The sequence below is a fragment of the Dendronephthya gigantea genome, unplaced genomic scaffold (genome assembly GCF_004324835.1).
Source record: "Dendronephthya gigantea isolate DGI-Jeju-01 unplaced genomic scaffold, DenGig_1.0 000006F, whole genome shotgun sequence".
NCBI classification, from domain to species: Eukaryota; Metazoa; Cnidaria; class Anthozoa; order Malacalcyonacea; family Nephtheidae; genus Dendronephthya; species Dendronephthya gigantea.
The window spans coordinates 2064585-2084794 of NW_021163016.1; the positions used below are offsets into that span (position 1 = coordinate 2064585).

Sequence of the window (20210 nt, forward strand, 5' to 3'; positions counted from 1 at the left end):
ATGTATTTTCTGACATTACATATTTCAAAATTACATATTTTTTAAAGTGCATTGTTCAAGGGCGGTTTCAGCCCTTTTTTTTCATGCTCACTTGCCAAAGCCGGGAAATATTTCGAAAAAGCGCAGGAAACTATGGAAACGTCATGTTAGACAAAATAAACAAAAGTGAAATATAAAATGACAAATGAAGGAAATGAACGCGGATGGTATGAGTATCGTATGATGTGTATGACCAGGTAGGAGCCAGGTTACAAAATGGCTGGAACAACCGCACAAGTAGCACTAGAAAAAGCCATCGAAAAAGGAATTCTTGGGCCTTCCCCTTCGAAAGAAATAATAGCAGGCCAGCCACAGCCATTAGGATTGTATTATGACTTAGATGTGTTTGACAAGGCCCTAAAGGACGTCCAGAATGCATTTGGCGCAGGTAAATTTCATAGCCTCAAGTCTGTTCGGTTTGTTGAATTCTCATGTTGACCCACATTTCAAAACATCAGAGATTTTCCATTCTGGAGAACTAATCAAGTCATTTTGTTATAGCTGATTTAAGGTTTTAGTTTTACAAACTGAAAGTACTAGTAATTCGTTAGTGGTGCATTTGTACATCTGATGCATATTGCTTAATGCTACCAAAATTGGTTCAACTGTAGTGACCATATTCTTTCACTAACAGGTTTTTTCCATGCCTCGGCTGTGAAGACTAATCCAGTTAATGGCATACTCAAGCTCATTTGCAAAGAGGTATTATAACTACTTTAAATCCCAACCCTGATTATCATTGTAGTCCTTGTTGTTTCGAATTGTAAAACATGGCACAGGGATATCAGTGCTGAATGGGAAGCTTAGTGGGGGAGGGGAAGATTAAGTGAGGCAGGGAGAATACAATGAGGCTGGAAGAGCTCAGTACGGTAGGTAGGGGGAGTTCAGGCATGACGAGTTCAGTAGGGCATGGAGAGCTCAATGATTGTGACAATATTGTTAGCTATGGTGGAGCATGCATGGAGAGCCTGGCAAGACATAAGCTGGAGCTAAAGTGGGGCATGGGGAGCTCAATGAAGTATAAAGGGATCAGTAAAACATAGAAAGCTCACTCAGGCAAGAATAGCAGCTAGGATCCTAGCTAGCTCCTATACACCATTTCTACTTCATCAGTTTAATGTAGTCGATTCCAACAAAATTGCAGGGTCTTGGAGCAGAATGTGCATCAATTGGTGAAATATTAAACTGCCTTGATGCAGGATTTACTGGTGATAAGATTGTATATGATTCTCCCATGAAAACAGAACCTGAAATAAGTAAGAAACAATATAGTGTGCCTAATGACTTGTTGAATTTATCTAGACATTCTAGCTTGAGTGCCAAATGGAGTTTGATATCTCAGGGGGAAAATATGTAATGTTTCATTACTGCTTTAGCCATTGAACAAATTACATGTTTTGCTATCTTTGTTCATCCAGTATTTGCTTTGGAAAAAGGAATACATATCAATGCAGATAATTTTTGTGAAATTGACATCATTGCTAAGCAGTTGAAGAGGATGAATTGGTTAGTTGCAACTTACAATGTAGTGTTTTACATAATAAAACCCAATGCTGCATTAATTATATACCTTCTGTAATCAGGGGCAAATACTGCGATTTCTTGGTTAAGAGGAGTGCAATTAATCATTAATTGCATCCTTTCGTGAGCTGTAATCGCCCCCATCTCTAAGCCAATGAAATTCACTCTATTTCTTACAACTAGCCAATTAGCATTCAGGACACAAAATATGAATTTTGTTTTATTTTGTGCTGTAAAGACTCAAAATAGTGGAATACACAAATTTAATATATTAATTAATGAACTTCAACAAATTGTGTTTTGGAAGTTGTATACAATCAATGGCAAATTAAGTTGTACAATCAATGGCAAAATCATACTCGTGATTAACAAATCAACCTCCTGCTTTGCGGTCAGTTGATTTTGTGATCACTCGATCATATGATTTTGCCATTAATAGCACTCCTATTCGTTTTATAATTACCATTATTAATATACACATCTCAAACATACCAGTATAGCAACTATATCTGGGAATATTTTTTTATTTATTTCAATGTAAATATAATGACGTGTGTGAAGACTTTTCAGTGCACATATTCAGTTCTGTTTAGACCATGTATAGTATTTTAGAAAATACTTTACAATGGCATAAAAATATGAATTTTACCTTCAGTTGGTGGAAAACAACTCATAAAACCTTACAAGTTATATTCAACAATTAAAAAACTGACAACTGAAAAAATAACACTCACAGCACATTATTATTGTTTCAATCAAGGTTGCAGAAACTGATTTTAAAACGCCTTCATTCGCTTTGCAAAACACGCCATCTTTCATGAGTTTTCGATACGATGGTTTTGGTGGGAAATATTCACGTGATCGATATATCTACACCAATGATCTACACTACTCATGCAAATACCTTATCAGTGAATACCGTATATTTTCATTGCTTGTTTTCAGCAAAGTAAACAAAATAGTATTGCAAATGTTTGTAACTCCTTATGTAATATGAAGTCGTAAATGATTTTTTTGTAGTAAAACTCCACCAACAATCGGTTTACGTGTCAATCCCCTCATTGGCAATGCTGATGGCGGTGTAAAGGAACTAAGGTTTTCGTGTGTTTTTGTTGTTATAATAGCTTGATAGCTTGTCATTTCAGATTTATTCTATTGCGTGTATACATGCTAGTATGGGAAACTTAAAATCTTAGATTTTAAATCTAAATTGTTTTTTATAGCTGCTCATCAGAAAGTTCGAAATTCGGTGTCCCAGTAAGTACTATAACTTCTTTTCATCGTTTAGTCACACACTAACTATAAAATCTCAAACAATTCAAGATTTTAACCGTCATGCATATAAGCTTGCAGATGACTATAACCCTAGTTTATTTCAATTCTGGCGTTTGTTACCGTGGACGTGGTAAAAAGATAACAATGTGATTGATATCCAGTGGCGATTTCTCTTGTTTTTTAGAATGTAGTCGTGTATATAGATCTCTAAGCTGATGCAATACATTTGAGCAATCACTGGCAAACACCAAACGGGCTATTTATGTCACGTTTCATCTAATATATGCTTTTATCAACTTTCCCAGATGACCGAGGAATTTAAGAAAGAAATTACAAAATATTTTATGCAACATTCTTGGTTGACTGCTCTACATGTTCACATTGGATCACAGGTTATAACATCACCTCACTTTAATTAAGATGTTTTTTAAAAATATCTTCTACTTCTAACCTAAAACATTGAAAACAACGTTCTCGTTTTACCAACGTCGTGTTATTTGGGTTTTATATTCATGTAAAATCATATTTCTTTTAAAGTTTGAGACTATTAAATAAAACTAACAGTGGAAGAAAGTCTTAATCTCTATAACTGTAATTAGGTAGTTATGTTCCATTTTCGTTGCTATGTGCTTTATTCAATACAAGCATTTGTTAATTAGTTCCTACTTGTTTCAAATTAGTCATATAATGGAAAAGAATTAGCAACAGGATTGAGAAAAGCTGTTGTACTTGCTCTGGTAAGTGTATTATTTCTTCCGGAATAAGAAGTACGAGATGAGGATTACCATTGTATTGGAATATAGATTAGCATATCTTAGATTTGTAGGCTTATCATTTTTGCTACATGTTTATGTAGGATATCAATAAAAAAATTGGTCAAAATCAAATATGCGTCTTCGACATTGGTGGAGGATATCCAGTGAGTTATATAGATCGCCATTGTATTATCAGAAAAACGATAAATATATACAAAACTTCATTGGTGGGTGAATTCAATCCCTCGCGAAAACAACGCAGGATTTCGCTCTTTGTTATTTGCTTGTGTTTGCGCTCTTTGCTTCCGAAGTTGGAAACGTAATTGTCAGGTTCGCAATGAACTTCCGGTTTACGCGCTGAAAGGTAATATGAAATCGACAATAAAGCAGTTTGATTTGAATTTTGACCTGAAGTTTTTAAGTCTCAATGAAAGCAGGTTGATTTTGTCTTTGAATCCCTTATCTTGTCTTTAACTTTATAGGTAAATCGAGATGATGATACCGTCAAGCCTACATTTTACGAATATGCCCAAAATTTGAGAGTAAATTAATTTTGATTTAACAATTTAAATGCTTCATAACGCAAAAGGTGTAAATATTGCGACATGATTGCCAAATGGTTACGAAAAGGAACTATAGAAATGTTTCTTTTATGAAGGAAATCATACCAGAATTATTTCCGGAATATGGAACTTTCAAAAAGGTCATTACGGAATTCGGGGTATCTTTACATGCAAAGGTAACAATTTGTTTAATTACTTAATTGTTTAGAACGTAAAGGGTCAGTTGCAAATTTATGCTTATGTGCGATGTTTTCAATACATATATTTGTTCTAATTATAATTTCAACAAAAATTACCCGTGTTCCACTCTGCATTTTGAAACCTCCGCAATGCATGCATATTTACTTGTTTTTTTAATTTCCAGGCAGGATGGTTGGCAAGCAGAGTTGAGTATGTGAAAAAATCTGGAGATGACGAACTTAATATTGTTTCAACCCATGTTGGAGCTGTAAGTTAAAATGACTCCACAGTGATGCTCATGCAGTTTGCTTGAGGTAGTTTCTGGCACAGTTTGCACATTTCACATCATTTGCACATTTTGCATCACTTACAAAGTGCTCTTGCATTCCAGGATTTGTGTATGCGAAGTTGCTACGTTCCCAAGCAGAAGAAGTACCAAGTAAGTTGAGATAATCACTTAGCAATTTAGTTCTGGTTTCCACAAGTGAAAATAGCTAGGCCCCTGAATTAAAGGCATGGTTTAACCATTGTTTTGTGATGTCTTGCATTTTAGCGAAGAGTTAAAGTCTTTGATAAAGATGGCCGACCAAAGAATGGAGAGGTTGGGCAAAATGAATTTGCTAAATGTTTTAACTTTAAAATAATTCAATGCATGTGAAGTTAAAGAGTTTGTTGCGGAAAAGAAATTAATATATTAAATATAGATATACAATTTTTAACCCAACTTGCTTTTGACGTACAGACCCTAGTTTGAAATTTTTGCAAAACTTCTTTTAGGGTATTAGAATAATCCAAACGAATTAAATTTTTTTGACTTTGTGTAACATATTAATTGTTTATTTCAGAAAAAACGTTACAACATTGCTGGTCCTTTGTGTTTTTCGGGTGATGTGTTGAAGTATGACGAGCTTTTACCGGAGGTTTGAAGCTGTAAATTGATTTGTGTATACTATTTTATGCGAAAACGAATTTACACTTTCTATTTCCAGGTCGAAAGAGGAGATTACATTATTTTGTTCGATTGTGGTTCAAATTCGCTGTCACTTGCAAGCAAACATTGCAGTCGATTCGCTCCTTCTGTTTTTGGTACGTTTATGAATTCTCCCTGCTTCATTACGGTTTAAAGCTCTATTCTGTTTTTGCGGCAGTAGTGAGAACTAAAGCATTTAAAAGCTTGACATAAAAAGGGCGGGAAAAATTGATGTTTACAAAATACAAATTGCAAATGGCTTCTCCACTGTGAATTTCTACGTCTTAAAACCATATTAATAACTTTGCGCGGGGAGAAACGAAGTGAAAACACAACAAATATCGATTTTCGATACCGTGGGGCCTTCAAACTTCAAAGGATTTTTATTATGAAGCTACAGTTAGAATTTAGAAGTTTGTATTAAAAAAATGTCGGCCCCGCCATTTTTTACTTTTAAAACGATTTGTGAGGTTTCACTTTTTTATAACTTCAGGTTACCGAAAATTGCAAAATGACGAAGTGAATTTTGTTGTTTTGAAGGTTGGTTTCAGCATGTAATGTGATAATGGTTGCATTGCAAATTGTTAGGTTATTTGAATAACGTGCAGATTTACATTCATATATTTTTCCAGGAAGCTCAAACAAAAGAAGAATTGCTGAAATTTTGGGGAGGTAAATAAGTAAATTTTCTAGGTGAAAAGGCCTTACAGTAAGTTAGCTTTAGTTGAAAAATCTTTCATCAATTTTAAACGGCAATGATCAACCCCAACACCTTTGGAAATTGATCTTTCCATTGTTTTATACCCTATGAAGTAAATTGGGAATTTGATTTACAAGTGCTTGAGCTCAGCTTCCTGCTCACCATTCAAATTATAACTTATATTTATAACAATAAACTCACAAAATATTATTACTTATTTAGGAGGAAATACAGAGAAATAGAGGATTTTTTTTACAAAGTATGCAAATTGAGTAAGTAAAAAGTAATTTAAAAGTTAATATGATCTATGAATAAGCTTAGTTGAGAAAATCCAAAGAGTCACTAATGTATAAAATGGGTAAAATTTATGTCTGTATGGATAAAATATATGTGTTATTATTTTTAATGGGTAAAATACATTTGATATGTTATTAGTTTTTTAAATATTACAGATAGCAAGTATTCTCTAAATCTCAATGTAACTTTTTATCAAATATATACTTCAGTATCTGGATATCACTGGTTCATGCACATATTACATACTATTTAGTAAATAATTTATTATGAATCAATGAAGGTGATGTCAATTTGGGATATGGTGTATATTTAGATTGCAACAGAATTTAGATTCTTTTTTTCATTATTTCATTCTTGAATTTGAACTGTTGCATTATCAACAACTTTATTTATTTCAGGATTTAACCAGTCCAAGCTAAGGTCATCTAAATGATTATCAAAATCCACTAGGCTAGGGTAGGCTTTCCCAATCATCAACTGTGAGACAATGTTCAGAGTTTCATCATCAGCTAGACAACTACATAAAAGTCAAATTACAGACTAATCAGGCAAATTGGCAACACAGAATATTTAAAGAATTTGATAGTTTTTGTCATTGTTAAATGTATTTATTAGTATAATAAAAGAAGTTAATATCGAAGAGTTGGCCCTCGCATGGGTTCATAGTCGGGTGTTTGACACGGGGGTATTTCCCCGGGCCTTAGTATTTATATGGCTTGCCTTGTTGTTTATTTGCTTATTATCGCTTCGTTCGCCCCGCCTTCCTCCCCTGACATTCCACCCTTGGGGGGATGGTTTCCATTTATTGTTTTAGTTTAGTTTCTCTAGGTTCAGTTGGTTTGCAAAGATTCCTACGGTATGTATCGTATTATTACTATGTGTGCATCGTGTGTGTTCTTGTTTTCCTTCCACGGCTTTCACTTCTGTGATTCCGTGTGACAGTGTGATCACGGGATGGAGAGGGTACCGTTTAGGTTCCATATCTGATGGACGTACGCATGATTGAAAATGACAGTAAAGACTACGCATCGCCAACCTCGTTCGCTTCGCCGAGCTCGTTCGCTTCGCCGTGCTGCCGTCTCCATCCCTACCGATCCGCAGCGGGCATAACTAGTTAGGTTACTATAGGTATAGTATTCGCTACGCCTCGCCTAGCCTCGTTGGGCCTTATCTGAGTATATTAAATTGGTCTTCACATTGTAGCAACTTACAGATCTTTTTCATTGTATTTCCATTTATTCTCTTGAAGGTGATATAACTTGAAATGTATAATATTAAATACATAAGAATTAACAACCAAATATATATATATAACCAGTAGGTACCCAGCTAGATCCCCGCAACATTATTACAAACCTTGCAAGCTTGCACCTCACATTCAAAACCCATCTTCTTGTTATCAACCTGTAATGTTTAATCAATGTTGGTTGTGCAAATTGCAATGCAAGTTTCTTCAAGTGTGTATTTCTTCTATTTTAAATTTCTCAACATTTTCCAGCTGTGCAGGCAGGTAACCACTTACCATTAAAATAAATGCTGAGCTAAAGTTTTCCTGTAATTTTTCTGCTATTTTGTATGCATATACATCAGGACTAAAAGTTAACAGAAATATCTTACATGAGACACAAGCAATTGGTAAGATCGGGTAGTGATAAATTAGAAAGTAAGAATAACAAGTATGATTTCTACTGTACTTCCATCTAGTCTTAGATATATTACTGAATAATCATTCATTGTACGAATAACCACATCAGTTGTATGGTCATGAGACTCATGACAGAATTTATTTTGCTATACCTGTTATTGTCAAGTGATTGGTTAGCCTGATAATAACCAACAACTTGCAGTTTATTGCTTTTACAATATGCGTCAACCTAAACAGTGATTAAAAAGATTTAATGCAGATCCTTTCCGGGATTGACAAAGAATCGCATCCTTGTCCACAGACGTTTTCATAAGCACGGATAAAATAAATGAATACAATAGCTACAGCTACAAATTATGCATAATCTATTGCTTTTTAACATTGCGTCTGCACATCGTTTGAGCAATGGTACATCAATGCTGTTCCAAAGAAGGTCAGCAAACCTGTATTAGTGCAACTTCCATCATGGGTGCCAAGCCCAGACTAAGGTGAAACAACGGAACAGCGTCCAATACATCAATTTTATTTATATCACAATTTTCATGCGCTATTAACACGCCACAAATGGCCCTGTGAGGGTATTTACTAGCATGTAAAAGTATTTTAGAATAAGCTCTTGACGAGACTACTACTTTCATCGTGCTTTCTTGCTTTGAAATAATGGAAGAAAGCAAATTTTAATAAAATATAACTCGAAAAAGTTATAGCCACGCGGCCGCCATGTTGAAAAGAAAAACAAATCCCTATACGAGTTATTTCACCGGGGATAATTCCTGCACAAATTCTGAGATTCCTTGAATTTCCTTCTCATCTGGTGCTGGTTCATTTGGATTATTGTAAAATTAAAAGGTCTTTTTTGTCCGATATATTTTTTTATAAAACTTTTAAAAAGATATAGTTAAAGCATAGTTACATGTTTTTACCTTTTCACACGGTTTGAAATCCGATTTTCGCATCATTCTGAAATCCGATTTTCGCATCATTCTGAAATCCGATTTTCAAGGATATCAAATACGAAAATTCAGGAAACCCGATAAAGGCCGGAGACCCGGGGTTTTTCACCTTTCAAGTAAAAAATATGGCGGCCAGATCGACTATATCGCGGTGCTGCAATTTCGCTAGAAATACAAGGTTCAAATGGAGCTGCCCAAGACCATTCAGACGAAATGCAAGTTGTTTCGCGGCTCAACGTATTATGTTTCCAATGCGTGGTGTTTTGTTGAGACAAAGGCCCGGTTTTCCATTTCAGGTGCTGACAGGTATAAAAACATACGAAAACAAGTTTATTGTATGTCGTTATATTATGTTTATTTAAAAAACCTTGCAAAAGATCAATATGTATATTATTATGTCAGTATGTGCAAATTTTAAGCACAGAGTTTAGTACTAAACTTTCCCACAGCCACTTGCTGCCAGATTTGCCCTCAACTAGTTATTCTTGCCTCTTGAATATGTTCTAAGATCATTCTTGAGTTGGGTACATTGTTGTAAGTTTCTATTCCCACAGTCCGTGGGATGTTCATTCAGGTACAAGAAACACCAAACCCCAACAGCCTGAAATTCGTTCCTGGTGTTCAAATAACTGAGTCTGGGACCGTCAATTTTGAAAATCCACAATCAGCAGTTAGATCACCTTTAGCCAGGTACTAATGATGGGTTGAAATTGTTCAGATTTAAAAACCATTAGCTTTAAATACATATGCATTTTGTTACTAACAAACTTGTATAGCCTATGGGTGGATGCAATGGATGGTCACAGTGGTCATTTGTGGCTAAAAGGTTAAATTCCAAATTTAATTTCCTTTTTTGCTCCAATATTTAGACAGCTTTTTACCATCGAGGGAGTAACAGGCATAATGTTTGGTACTGATTTTATCACAATAACCAAGGTATTTAAGTCACACAGAAGAGTTGCACCTTATATATAATTATGATCATTGCAACTGTAGTTATTTAGACCTGACCTAAAAATGAATCTTCGGAACTATACAATAGTCCAGCAGTTCCAGCTATTTTTCATTTTCTTTAGTCGAGTGAAGATGATGTGGATTGGGCTCAAATAAAACCTAATATATTTGCTACAGTTATGGATTTCTTTGCCAGCAATATGCCAATCTTTACAGATGAACAACCACGGTCTGATACAGGTATTTACAGTATGCAATGTTATAGATGTTAATTATATGAAAAAGTGTATGTGAAAGCAACCACATTTGTACAGTATGTACAAGGATTTCTAGGAAATTTGTTCACCAGAAAAATTCACTGATTATCATATTTTTAGAGGTCTTGGATGATGATGATGAAACAGTAGCTATGATTAAGGAGCTTATTGATACAAGGATAAGGTATAAGTTGAACAAATACGTAATCCCATTGATGCTATTTGCAGAAAGTGACTGCAAACAAGTTTGAGACCCAATAAGCAGGCAAATTAAAGTACCAGTAAACATCATATTATGCCTTCTGCAGGCCCACAGTTCAAGAAGATGGTGGAGACATAATATTTAAGGTATGAACAGTGGATATGTTTCGTGTATAAAGTAATTAATCTCTTACAATATATTGTTGGTTTTAGGGATTTGATAATGGAGTTGTGAAGCTTAAAATGCAAGTAAGGTCTCTATGTCAATGCACATGTGAATATATGTTTTAATTACGATTCAATCATCTTAGGTATAATACTAGCTCTATCTATCATTCCTATCCATCCCATCATATGAATTATGAAATTATGTAGTGTAGCCAAGGTGTGAAGTTTAGGGGGAGGCAATAAGACCAGATGATAATTTGTTGTTCCAAGAATTCAAAATTTCATTATTAGGGATGTTAATGTGTGCACATCCTAAAAAGAAATTTTGTGTTCTTGACTGTTAGTAAAAATTATGCATTGTTTCAAATCGCAGGGAGCTTGTTCCACATGCCCAAGTTCAATTGTCACTCTAAAGAATGGAATAGAAAACATGCTACAGTTTTACGTTCCTGAAGTCAACTCGGTTGAACAGGTTTGTATGATTATATGCAACTTCCTTTATCTTTGCTGTGACTTCAAAACTGGGTCGCTGAGTTGTTAGTGTTTGGTATTGTGCTGCACCATCTGCAGGCTGATTATTCTTTCCATTTCAAATATTTAGGTTGAAGATGAAGTTGATGAAATCAACAAGAAGGAATTTGAAAAGTTTGAAGGAAAACTTGAAGAAACCTAATATTACAAAAAATTGGTGAATGCTATATAGTTATATCATTTCTATATATATAGTTCATTGCGATCACATGAAGTACCTGTGACTATTTTTTGTAATCGCCATTGCAGGCTCGTTCTTGACCTTTGCTCGATCAAAGTTTCAAAATAAGGCCATCTTTTTTTGAAAATAATGAAATTTTCCTGTTGTTTTTCCTATTTAAAATGGCAAACTGATCGTACTTTAACACGAAGATTGCATGCATTGAACAGGCAATATGCAGATTCATTATGTAGTTCTGTTATGAGAAACAGTATTGATAAACTGTCATGTCAAGGGCACTTTTCGCGGAGCTCCCTTTGGCCCAACCAAATGAGCCAATATAATGTCGGTAAGACTATATTTCAATATATTCTGTTCAGATTCATAGTTACTTTGTACTAAATATACTAGTGGTAATACTAACTGTATAAAATTATGTAATGTACAAACTGCAAATGTAATGTTATAAAACCATTCGGTCTCTTGCAAGCAACAACAATATTCAATTTCACCTGCCTAGTGCTTGCAACAGACTTCTTACTTTGTAGGAATAAAATGAAAACACCCAATTTACATTAAGGCAAAAATGGTTCTTTTAAAAGCCCAAAACCTTTAAGGTGCCTGTACTTGAGTCATTTGCTTTGAAATCATGCAATCAAGACTACAGTATAAAAAATTAACAAGCCTTGGTTAAAACTACTTGTGATATCTATTTTAATATTGTACAATCCATACAGCGTCTGGATTTGTCTGTGGAAATGTTCTAATCAAAAGAGGTCTATCCAAATATGTTAATCAAAACAAGAATTCCATCTACTTTGATACGCATCTCATGGTCACTGACATTCAAAAATGTGGTAGGTTGTTCATGCAGCTCATTTTTTACGTATTACATTCAGATTGATCTCATTTTAGTAGTGTAAGTATAATGGATCTTATTAATACAATAGTACTTTATTTCAAATACTTGAGTGTAACAAGTCATTAAGCTGTCAAATTTTTTCAGCTATTTATAGCTGGTATTATAGATAAACAATAAAGTTTCTTCATATGTATTAGATGTCGAACCTTTGTTTCACTGTTAAGGATTCTCATTGGAGCAATCAGAAGTTATAACGTCTGCAATCAACGATGTTGTTCACTCGGCTGTCGGGAATGTCAAGGGTGATTCTGTCTCAAGAGTTGAACAGGTCTGTAAAAGTGCTCATGTCACATGGTAGCTGTTCTGCACTTCTGCCTTTTATTGTGTCATAAGGAATGTTACGGTAGTGGACTGCTGATGGCTAGGTTGACAATGCATGAACTCACAATCACAAAATATTTTCCCATGCATAAATGCAATTCAAGTCAAATTTATATCTTTACATATGTAATTATTTACTGTTTACATAGGAACAACTTGAAGTGAGATTGAAATCATTAATAGAAAAAGTAAGGTACTATGAATAGTAAAATTTTAAATTTTTTTATTGTTTCTGTTTTTAAAAAGAATCAGTTAAATTATAGGATTTATTGAACGATTATAGATTATTCAAAACCACCTAAACTGCAAGTGTAACTAAAATGAATTTGCCACTGAAAATTACCATTATACATAACGTCATTGGATTCTTACATATGTGTACATTTTTCCGCATTAGGAATGATATGATTATCTTAGAGAAAACGGAATTTGTTCGAATGAAAGATGAGTGTGGGGTATGTTGTATGTACTTTCTCTTATGACGTTTAAATATATTTATAAAAATTACTATAAAATACCACGTAATGTTGTCTTTCTTTCAATAAAGAAGTTGAAAAGTGAAGTGGCATCCCTTAAACTGCTACTACAGGTATAATACATCATTGTATATTTTGTTTAATGATCCAAGCACAATTGGAATAAGGTAAACTATGATAACTCCAGGAAGAGGTAGTGAAGTTAAAGTCAAGTCAAGCTTTGGATACTAGCTTGGAGAGAAGCCGAGTAAAAGAGGAGGTAAATTCCATTTCAGCTCTTTGCCAAACCTTTTCATCCTGTAAAATTTTGATTTGATAATGTACTTGATCTTTAAAAAAAATTTCATCTAAATCCTTTTCAAATCAAATTATAAACTTACCGTCATCTTCTTTAGTTCCAATTTCGGGATCAGAAAATCAAAGACAATAACAATCGCATCGATACTGAAGTAAGATGATCATCATGACTATTAGCTAGCATCCCTCTTTGTTTATATGGATATAACTGATTGAATACTTTTCCATGACAATAAATCTGTAATTTCTGGATGATCTACTTTATTGGTTTCAAAAGTCAAACTTCTTTAGGTCGCTAGAGTGGAGACAAAATTAGAAGCTCAGAAATTAGATCTTTTAAAATACCTTGTTGGTAAGTGATGTGTTCATAACATAAAAAGCAAGGATTGGTTCTTGGCATAAAACTTACATAAACTTACATTACGTACAGTCTATCATTATCAGTCTAACCACAAAACCATTTATTCTTTCCATGTTCTTTGCTGACTGTTAAATGATCATAAACCACGACCATGCCTAGCCTATGGCGTATCTGATATTCCAATATTTCCTTTTTTATATTTTCTTCTTCATTTAATTACAGGTAGTGTTCTATCATTAACAACGATATCTCTTGCTTTTTGGCGATTTTTTCGAATGTAATATTATATTAGCTGATACAAATATACAAAATATATATAAAGTACATAGTAATTGCAATATATAATCTTATTGGAAAATGAAATTTTAAATGTTTTTGACCATTAAATTCAGCTATCAAAATATCATGTTTAATCTAATCCGTAAAGCTAAATCCCGCAATTTATTTTGGCGTAAATTTTTTGGAAGCTCTAAGAGCATAAAACTCTTCCCTTCCTTTTTGCCTCTATGATTGCAAAATTTACTCAGAATTTTCGATATTTGTAAAAACGCAAACGGAAATTAATATTTGGGGTTTTGCTTAGCTTTGAGTTTCTGTTTCAGATTTACCTCGGATGACTAAAATTAATTGATTTTTCTGATGGTTTGTGGTAAAAGATGCTTTTTTTGTTATACTGAATGGGCTAAATTAAGTTTAAATCCAGTAAATAATAAGTAGGGAGTAGGGACAAAGTAAAACTAAAATAATAAAACTAATTTAGAAAAGACCAAAAAAGGTAATTCGGCCAGTGGCGTAACTAGAAGGATAATTGGGGGGGGTGAATATTCATATATCCAGTTCTGCCCTACGGATTTCTTTTGTAATTACAATAGCTTACAATAGAAATCCGTCGGGCAGAACTGAATATATGAATATTCACCCACCCCCCAATTATCGTTCTAGTTACGCCCCTGAATTCGGCCAAATTATTATGGGCTTGCGAACATATTAAAATGAGATAAATTCGGTAGATTTTTTAAGTCTAATAGTTTGCCACAAGAGGGAATTATGTCAAGCGTAGAAAATGTAACAACGCTTTAAACAACAAGCTATTATAATTATGCTCTTTTGTTACATTTTTTTGAAGCCATCGTCCACGTTGGCGCCAGCGTGTCTAGACAGTCGAAGCCATTTGTTCGGACTTTTGAATTTTGAAGATGCCGCATCTTTGAAATTACGCTTTTTTTTGTAAAAAACTGGAAACGCTTACAATAGAATCTTTAGATCTATGAACATCTCGTATCACCATATTGGTGTTGTAATTGATAACATGACACCAGATGTCGTCGACTCGCCGTTTCGGTTGTGTTTTTCCAGAAATTGCTTCGTTTTTTCCCTGACGTCTATATAAATACTGGAGCATAAAACACAGTCAGTATATAGATCAGCGGAATCTTTCTCCATATTTCGCTATAATGATATACCACTTAACTGGATACACCACGGTTCGAGCTTCGTTCATACAGTTATGTTGCCCTTGAATATCGCTGGGAATGTGGCTATTTTAATCTAGCGTTAATGTAACATCATGGCGAGCAATTTGTTGAAAGAAATGGGGAATAAAGAGAGCATGAATCTCACTGAATGCGATACAAGTTCGGTTCACGCCGAAAGCAGCGAGGCAAAACGTGTTCAAGAGCGTACTATCGCAGGTATGAGATTGTATTAGTGTAAATATGGCCTTGTGCGAGTTCCATCGCTGCCTAACAGGAATACCTCTATATTTTGCCGCTCTTTCCTTTAAATCAGCGCTTACTTTTGTTGCTGAATGGGGTTTAATAGTCGATTTTTAAAAATATATTGTGATTCAATACTTCAAGTACGTCTATCGCGTGTATTTCGGGGAAAATCCGAAAGGAATTAGCTGAAATTTGAAACTTCATCTCATATTCGGTTAAATAATCCAGATATATGATAGCGCTAAAGAAGCTGTCACAATACATTGCTAATAACTAGTAAATGGCGCACCAGATATTTGGCAGGTAAGTGGTGGCCGTGCTCTACGTTTGTGTGCATTATAATCATTTATAAAATTCAGGGATTTATTCACTTGTGGTTGAAGGAAATTATCACTTTCTAGTATGGCCAAGAATGTCATACAATAATTTTCTTGTATGATTGCATGGCGACTTTAGTAATTATAATAACTTAATAAAAACTAATATAACTTATTATTATAATTATTATAAGCTTTGCAGTATTTAATACTTACGTGGTGTACCTACAAGTTATTATAATTATTAATTAATGTCATACAAGTTTAAATTTCAATTTGCACAATTTCTATGGTTCTTTCTACCCTTGGCTTAGCAAAATTCAGTGGGAGTAGGTATCTTGGATCCCATGACTCCATACCTTATGTTTTGAAAATCTAAACATCAAATATCTTTATAAAACAAATATTTACTAAATTAGCTATTTTGGCACCATTAGATTAATTTTTATACTTGGCTATATATACTTACGAATTATTTTGATATTCTTAATGTTGCCCAAAATCTGGTTGGCATCTCATATACTATCAATTATTATTTATTTTTCATTCACCTAAATTTTCAAATATTTAATAATAAAATTGATATTTTTGATAGTAGAGATCAAAAGTCTTCAAGGTTTAGGACCCCTAGACTGTTTATAGTAATATGAGAAAGTTGTTTAATATGACATAGAAGACACAGTTCATTAGGATAGATATATAGGTCAGTGTTTTATGGCTAAATTTAGTTTTCAATGAATCTTTAATCAATTTAGCATTGCTGTATTTAAGCATTACATCAAAATATACATTTTTAAAATATATGCCAAAGTATGCTTTCACTGTTGGTTTGAACCCAACATGGAATAAACATACTTGGCTTTGATAATTGGACATCTCATTTTTGAAAATACCATTTAAAGCTTCTGGCAGGGAAAAAGTAAATCAAGGTTTTTTAAAAGCATTCAAATTTAATACAGGTCTACCTACAAAGGGGCCAACTCAATTCTCCAAATCTGCAGATGGTAGAAAACCTGTAAACGACGGTCAGTTGCAACAGCAGCAAATGATTAGCCATCCAAGTTTTAACCAAGAAATGGCTAAAGACTATTTGCAAAGCTATGCTAACCTACAACAGCCCATGTTTTCTACATCTGGTTTTGCAAATGGTGGCTCTGCATTCCCCGGATCAATTATTCCACCAATGTTGGTTCAGCAGCCCATGCAAGTACCTGGAAACATGCCGGGAATGTTTCAAACTGGATTCATGTACCAAGCATTACCTGAGCAGAAAACAAGTTTCCCTAAGTCATATTATTTTCCACCCTTCACAAAGGGTTCGCTTATCATGCTCCCTACTGGTGGATTGAAACCCATTGAAGACCTTAAAACCGCAGACTTTATCGAAAGTGCTAAAGTGTCAAAACAGCTTAGTTTGGAAACCTGTAAGATTGCTAAAATTCAGGATGTACCAAATAGCCCAATTACTCTTATTGGTTTTGCTGTAGAAAGTTATGAGAAGGAGGTAAGTGTGTACAATCAGGGTTTGAAATCTCATTTTTTGGTCCATCTTTTGGCACTGCCTCAGGCATTGATTGGCACTGAAAAAATCATAGCAAATCCTCATCAATTAAATCATGCAAAAAGAATCCTTTTTTCAAAAACAAAATGGCGTCACTTTTTTGTAATACCATAGCCGGTAATTGTAATTGTATTAAATTTACAATGTTTAAATTTGAAAATATTTCATTTCAATCTAAAAACAGGTTTTGGTAGAAAAGCCATCAGATCATCCGTTTTATGTCTACGACCAAGGCTGGGCTTCCTGCAAGCCTGATGTAACTTTGGCGCAGTATGGGTTGTCATGCCAACTGCTAAAGGTTGGTGACCTGTGCTTATTCCTTTCGGATAGGATCGACAATAGATCGGACAGGCCAACTGGCCTTGAAATAAAAACGTCTGTGGACGACGTGGCGGGAAGAAAGCAGCTGAATTTCGGAGAACAAAACAAGTTTTTGACTTCACAAAGTGCCAACGGTAAAGAAGCACTTATTGAAGGGCAAACCGGCAGTAAAACTGCGCCGGAATTGGGGGGGAAGAAAAGTTCTTCATTTGAAAATACAGACAAATCGAACGAAGACACTTTGGGGCAACCGGTTGGAAAGAAAGCGAAGCTGGACATCATGAATAGTAAAACTACTCAAGATGCTTTAAAAAATTGATTATTTCAATTATTTTAGATATTTTATGAAAAAAATTCAGGTGATTCGTTACATATGCTCGGGTTGGAGAAGATGTTGGAATGGTCAGTTTATATTTATACTCGATTAGTGTTTGTGAACGCGGAAAGTCTCCAGGCACGCGGGACCGAAGGCAAGGAGTAGCACACTAGAGTTTTTGTAAAACATCGGCAGTTGAAATTCTTCTTGTGTTTTCGTTGGCTTCATTGTCTAAAGCAGATTAATTAACGGCATGCAGTGCAACCAAGTGCAACCTTTCAAATAAAAAGGTGTATTTCCCCCCTTGCCCCTGCTGGCAGCTGCCCCCCCCTGCCCCAAGTTTTGGTGTGCCTGGAAGCCCCCTCTTAGACTCGGTTCGACCAACCTTGGACATAATTCAAGAAAATCCCTGTACTGTTACATATTTCATTGTATCTCTTTTATTCTATATGTAGTTATAGTATTAAAAATACTGGTATCTCGGTATTTTAACTTTCTCAATTTGGGAGTATAGGTTGTACATATAATTATAGTTGATATATAATATATATAGCTGGTATTATAGATTTATAGAAGTACAAAGTGCACTAATTAGAATTTTCAAAAATATATAGTATTAAAATTACTTTTCATATTCTCAATAATTTTGTCATTTGTACGTGTTTTTTTATGTTTCTAATCGCAAACCTTGTGGCACGTGAATTTCGTGTTTTTTCTGGTTTTTTCGTGGTTTTTTTCCACTGATCTTCAGGTGACTGATCTTATAAGACACTGAATATTTATTAAACCATTGATCTCAAAATAACTTTATACTTTTTATTTTGCCAGAAAGGTGCATTTCTCAATTAACGACTTCAGCTTTAAATAACGAATTTACCCCATTTAAGTAATCTGCATCATCTAACTGTAAAAACCGGCGTACCAACAGGCAAAAAAAACACTTCGCTCTCAACTAGAAATATCATCTATACAAAAATGATAAATTGTCTACTCACTACTCACAAATTTATGATAATTTTATTCTGTGTAATAATTTTATGCATAGGTCGCCTGTGCCATTGTGATTTATTACAATTTAATATACAATCTTCGTGCATTGGCCTAAATCTATTCACGCGATTGGTCAAAATCAATCACGTGGTTTCTTGTTGCAATATTGAAATTTATCGTTCATTGTATGGTCAGCACGTGCGTTTATTTGTCAACAAAACTCTCACAACAGTCTCAAGCCTTAATTAATTGTCTTAATTATTATACTTTATATTTACTATGCACAGAGTTGCCTGCGGAGGAGGCTACTCATAGAGGCTACTTCATAATGAGATCACGAGGAATTCACGTGAATTCGAGGAATCACATAAAATGGGTCAGAATTCTGATTTTTGATCGAGTGTCCTTTGTTATAGCTGCGAGTTTAAGTCAGTTGCAAGTTTTACAATATGATAGATTCGAACGGTTCGATCGAAAGCGATGGGGTCAATTCAACAGCATAGTTAGCCACTGAGCTCGAAGTTCTGATTGGCTGGAATATGCAATTGAATTAGCATGCCATGCGTAATACGATATGTGTCACATAAAAATTTTTGAGTAGTCCTATTGTTTATTTCTATATAGTGGTCAGTCGACTGGGATTACCCTTACGTATACCGAGCAATTTATTATCGTCTTCCTGTCTTCGTCAATGACTAAACGATTTCGTTCTGCCTCGAAAGATCAAAATCGAATTAAATATAATTCAAGTTCTGGCAATGGCGGACGCTTTTCGAATATTGTTGAACAAGATCAGTATTAATCTAAGTGTTCTCGAAGTTAATAGTTTAGTGCATATGTGTAACATTCCTGAAGCACTGCGCGCAAATATTACAAATGGAATGGTTTTGTTTGAAAATCTTTTAAAAAGAGGCATAATAAGTGAACACAAACTCGACGAACTTAAAAAGATGCTGAAAAATTTAAATCCCAAACGACGAGATCTAGTCGGGCTGATTGAAAAGTTCGAGAGTGGATCGTCCACGCAAACCGACAGCCTTGGTAGAAACTCTACAACGAGTGTCCTGTCCTTTAAACCATCCAACGATAGACATGAAACTTCAAAGTCAACTACGGCTATCTGTTGTACACTCGACTGTCCGTGCATGACAGTTGAATGCAGAAAGTTTAGCTTCAAGATAACTTGGTCGTTTGTCGTGCTGACCATATTATTTTCAATTTGTTTCCTAATCGTTGCATTATTTTGGTATGCTGATGTACCCAAAATCACCGAATCGATCGCATCTCACGAACACCTTAAGGGAGCTGGCCCATATATCCTTATCGCGATTGGTGTAGTATATGTTTTATGTTTGTCCTCAATGTGCTACTTGAGAAAACGTCGCAAACGCCGATCCTATAAAACTGCTGAACGTCACAATGACATGATGGCGAATCGTTC

General features: G+C 34.6%; 4 protein-coding genes and 1 long non-coding RNA gene across 9 annotated transcripts; 3 read left to right on the forward strand and 2 right to left on the reverse strand.

Moving 5' to 3' along the window:
* Positions 1-159: 159 nt before the first annotated feature.
* LOC114516838 (diaminopimelate decarboxylase-like) lies at positions 160-6519 on the forward strand. 2 transcript variants are annotated; one of them, XM_028536424.1, is made up of 19 exons: positions 160-427; positions 674-741; positions 1184-1295; positions 1458-1545; positions 2581-2655; positions 2784-2817; positions 3141-3227; positions 3516-3572; positions 3692-3754; positions 4073-4132; positions 4249-4329; positions 4518-4601; positions 4725-4772; positions 4887-4934; positions 5179-5253; positions 5323-5419; positions 5797-5843; positions 5936-6012; positions 6226-6519. In XM_028536424.1, the coding sequence occupies exons 1-18, from the start codon at positions 256-258 to the stop codon at positions 5981-5983; spliced, it is 1344 nt and encodes a 447-aa protein (XP_028392225.1). In that variant the 5' UTR covers positions 160-255; the 3' UTR covers positions 5984-6012; positions 6226-6519. The 2 variants fall into 2 exon arrangements, with proteins under 2 accessions (XP_028392225.1, XP_028392224.1); XM_028536423.1 differs by having other exon boundaries at positions 5936-5975.
* Positions 6520-6538: 19 nt separating this feature from the next.
* LOC114516840 (ER membrane protein complex subunit 8-like) lies at positions 6539-8662 on the reverse strand. Its single transcript, XM_028536425.1, has 6 exons — positions 8389-8662; positions 8098-8174; positions 7823-7892; positions 7657-7704; positions 7512-7558; positions 6539-6817 (listed from the first exon to the last, which is right to left on the reverse strand). Exons 1-6 carry the CDS (start codon positions 8581-8583, stop codon positions 6649-6651), a joined length of 606 nt encoding a protein of 201 aa, XP_028392226.1. The 5' UTR covers positions 8584-8662; the 3' UTR covers positions 6539-6648.
* Positions 8663-8995: 333 nt separating this feature from the next.
* On the forward strand, positions 8996-13872 carry LOC114516845 (NFU1 iron-sulfur cluster scaffold homolog, mitochondrial-like). Of its 4 annotated transcripts, none has more exons than XR_003686320.1 (10): positions 9118-9204; positions 9453-9588; positions 9768-9834; positions 9975-10092; positions 10230-10293; positions 10418-10457; positions 10524-10559; positions 10852-10950; positions 11080-11518; positions 11907-11998. XR_003686320.1 is itself a non-coding variant. In XM_028536432.1 (10 exons), exons 1-10 carry the CDS (start codon positions 11320-11322, stop codon positions 13825-13827), a joined length of 813 nt encoding a protein of 270 aa, XP_028392233.1. In that variant the 5' UTR covers positions 11148-11319; the 3' UTR covers positions 13828-13872. The 4 variants fall into 4 exon arrangements, 2 of the variants coding, with proteins under 2 accessions (XP_028392234.1, XP_028392233.1); XM_028536432.1 differs by lacking the exons at positions 9118-9204; positions 9453-9588; positions 9768-9834; ... (3 more) ...; positions 10524-10559; positions 10852-10950 and adding exons at positions 12256-12359; positions 12562-12605; positions 12810-12867; ... (3 more) ...; positions 13477-13537; positions 13769-13872 and having other exon boundaries at positions 11148-11518; positions 11907-12026; XR_003686321.1 differs by lacking the exon at positions 9453-9588 and having other exon boundaries at positions 8996-9204.
* LOC114516846 lies at positions 12939-13862 on the reverse strand. Its single transcript, XR_003686322.1, has 3 exons — positions 13605-13862; positions 13269-13480; positions 12939-13185 (listed from the first exon to the last, which is right to left on the reverse strand). It is a non-coding gene; the product is annotated as an uncharacterized LOC114516846 (long non-coding RNA).
* Positions 13873-14753: 881 nt separating the features above from the next.
* Positions 14754-18361, forward strand: LOC114516873. Its single transcript, XM_028536468.1, has 3 exons — positions 14754-15237; positions 16541-17085; positions 17327-18361. The coding sequence occupies exons 1-3, from the start codon at positions 15114-15116 to the stop codon at positions 17780-17782; spliced, it is 1125 nt and encodes a 374-aa protein (XP_028392269.1). The 5' UTR covers positions 14754-15113; the 3' UTR covers positions 17783-18361.
* Positions 18362-20210: the final 1849 nt, after the last annotated feature.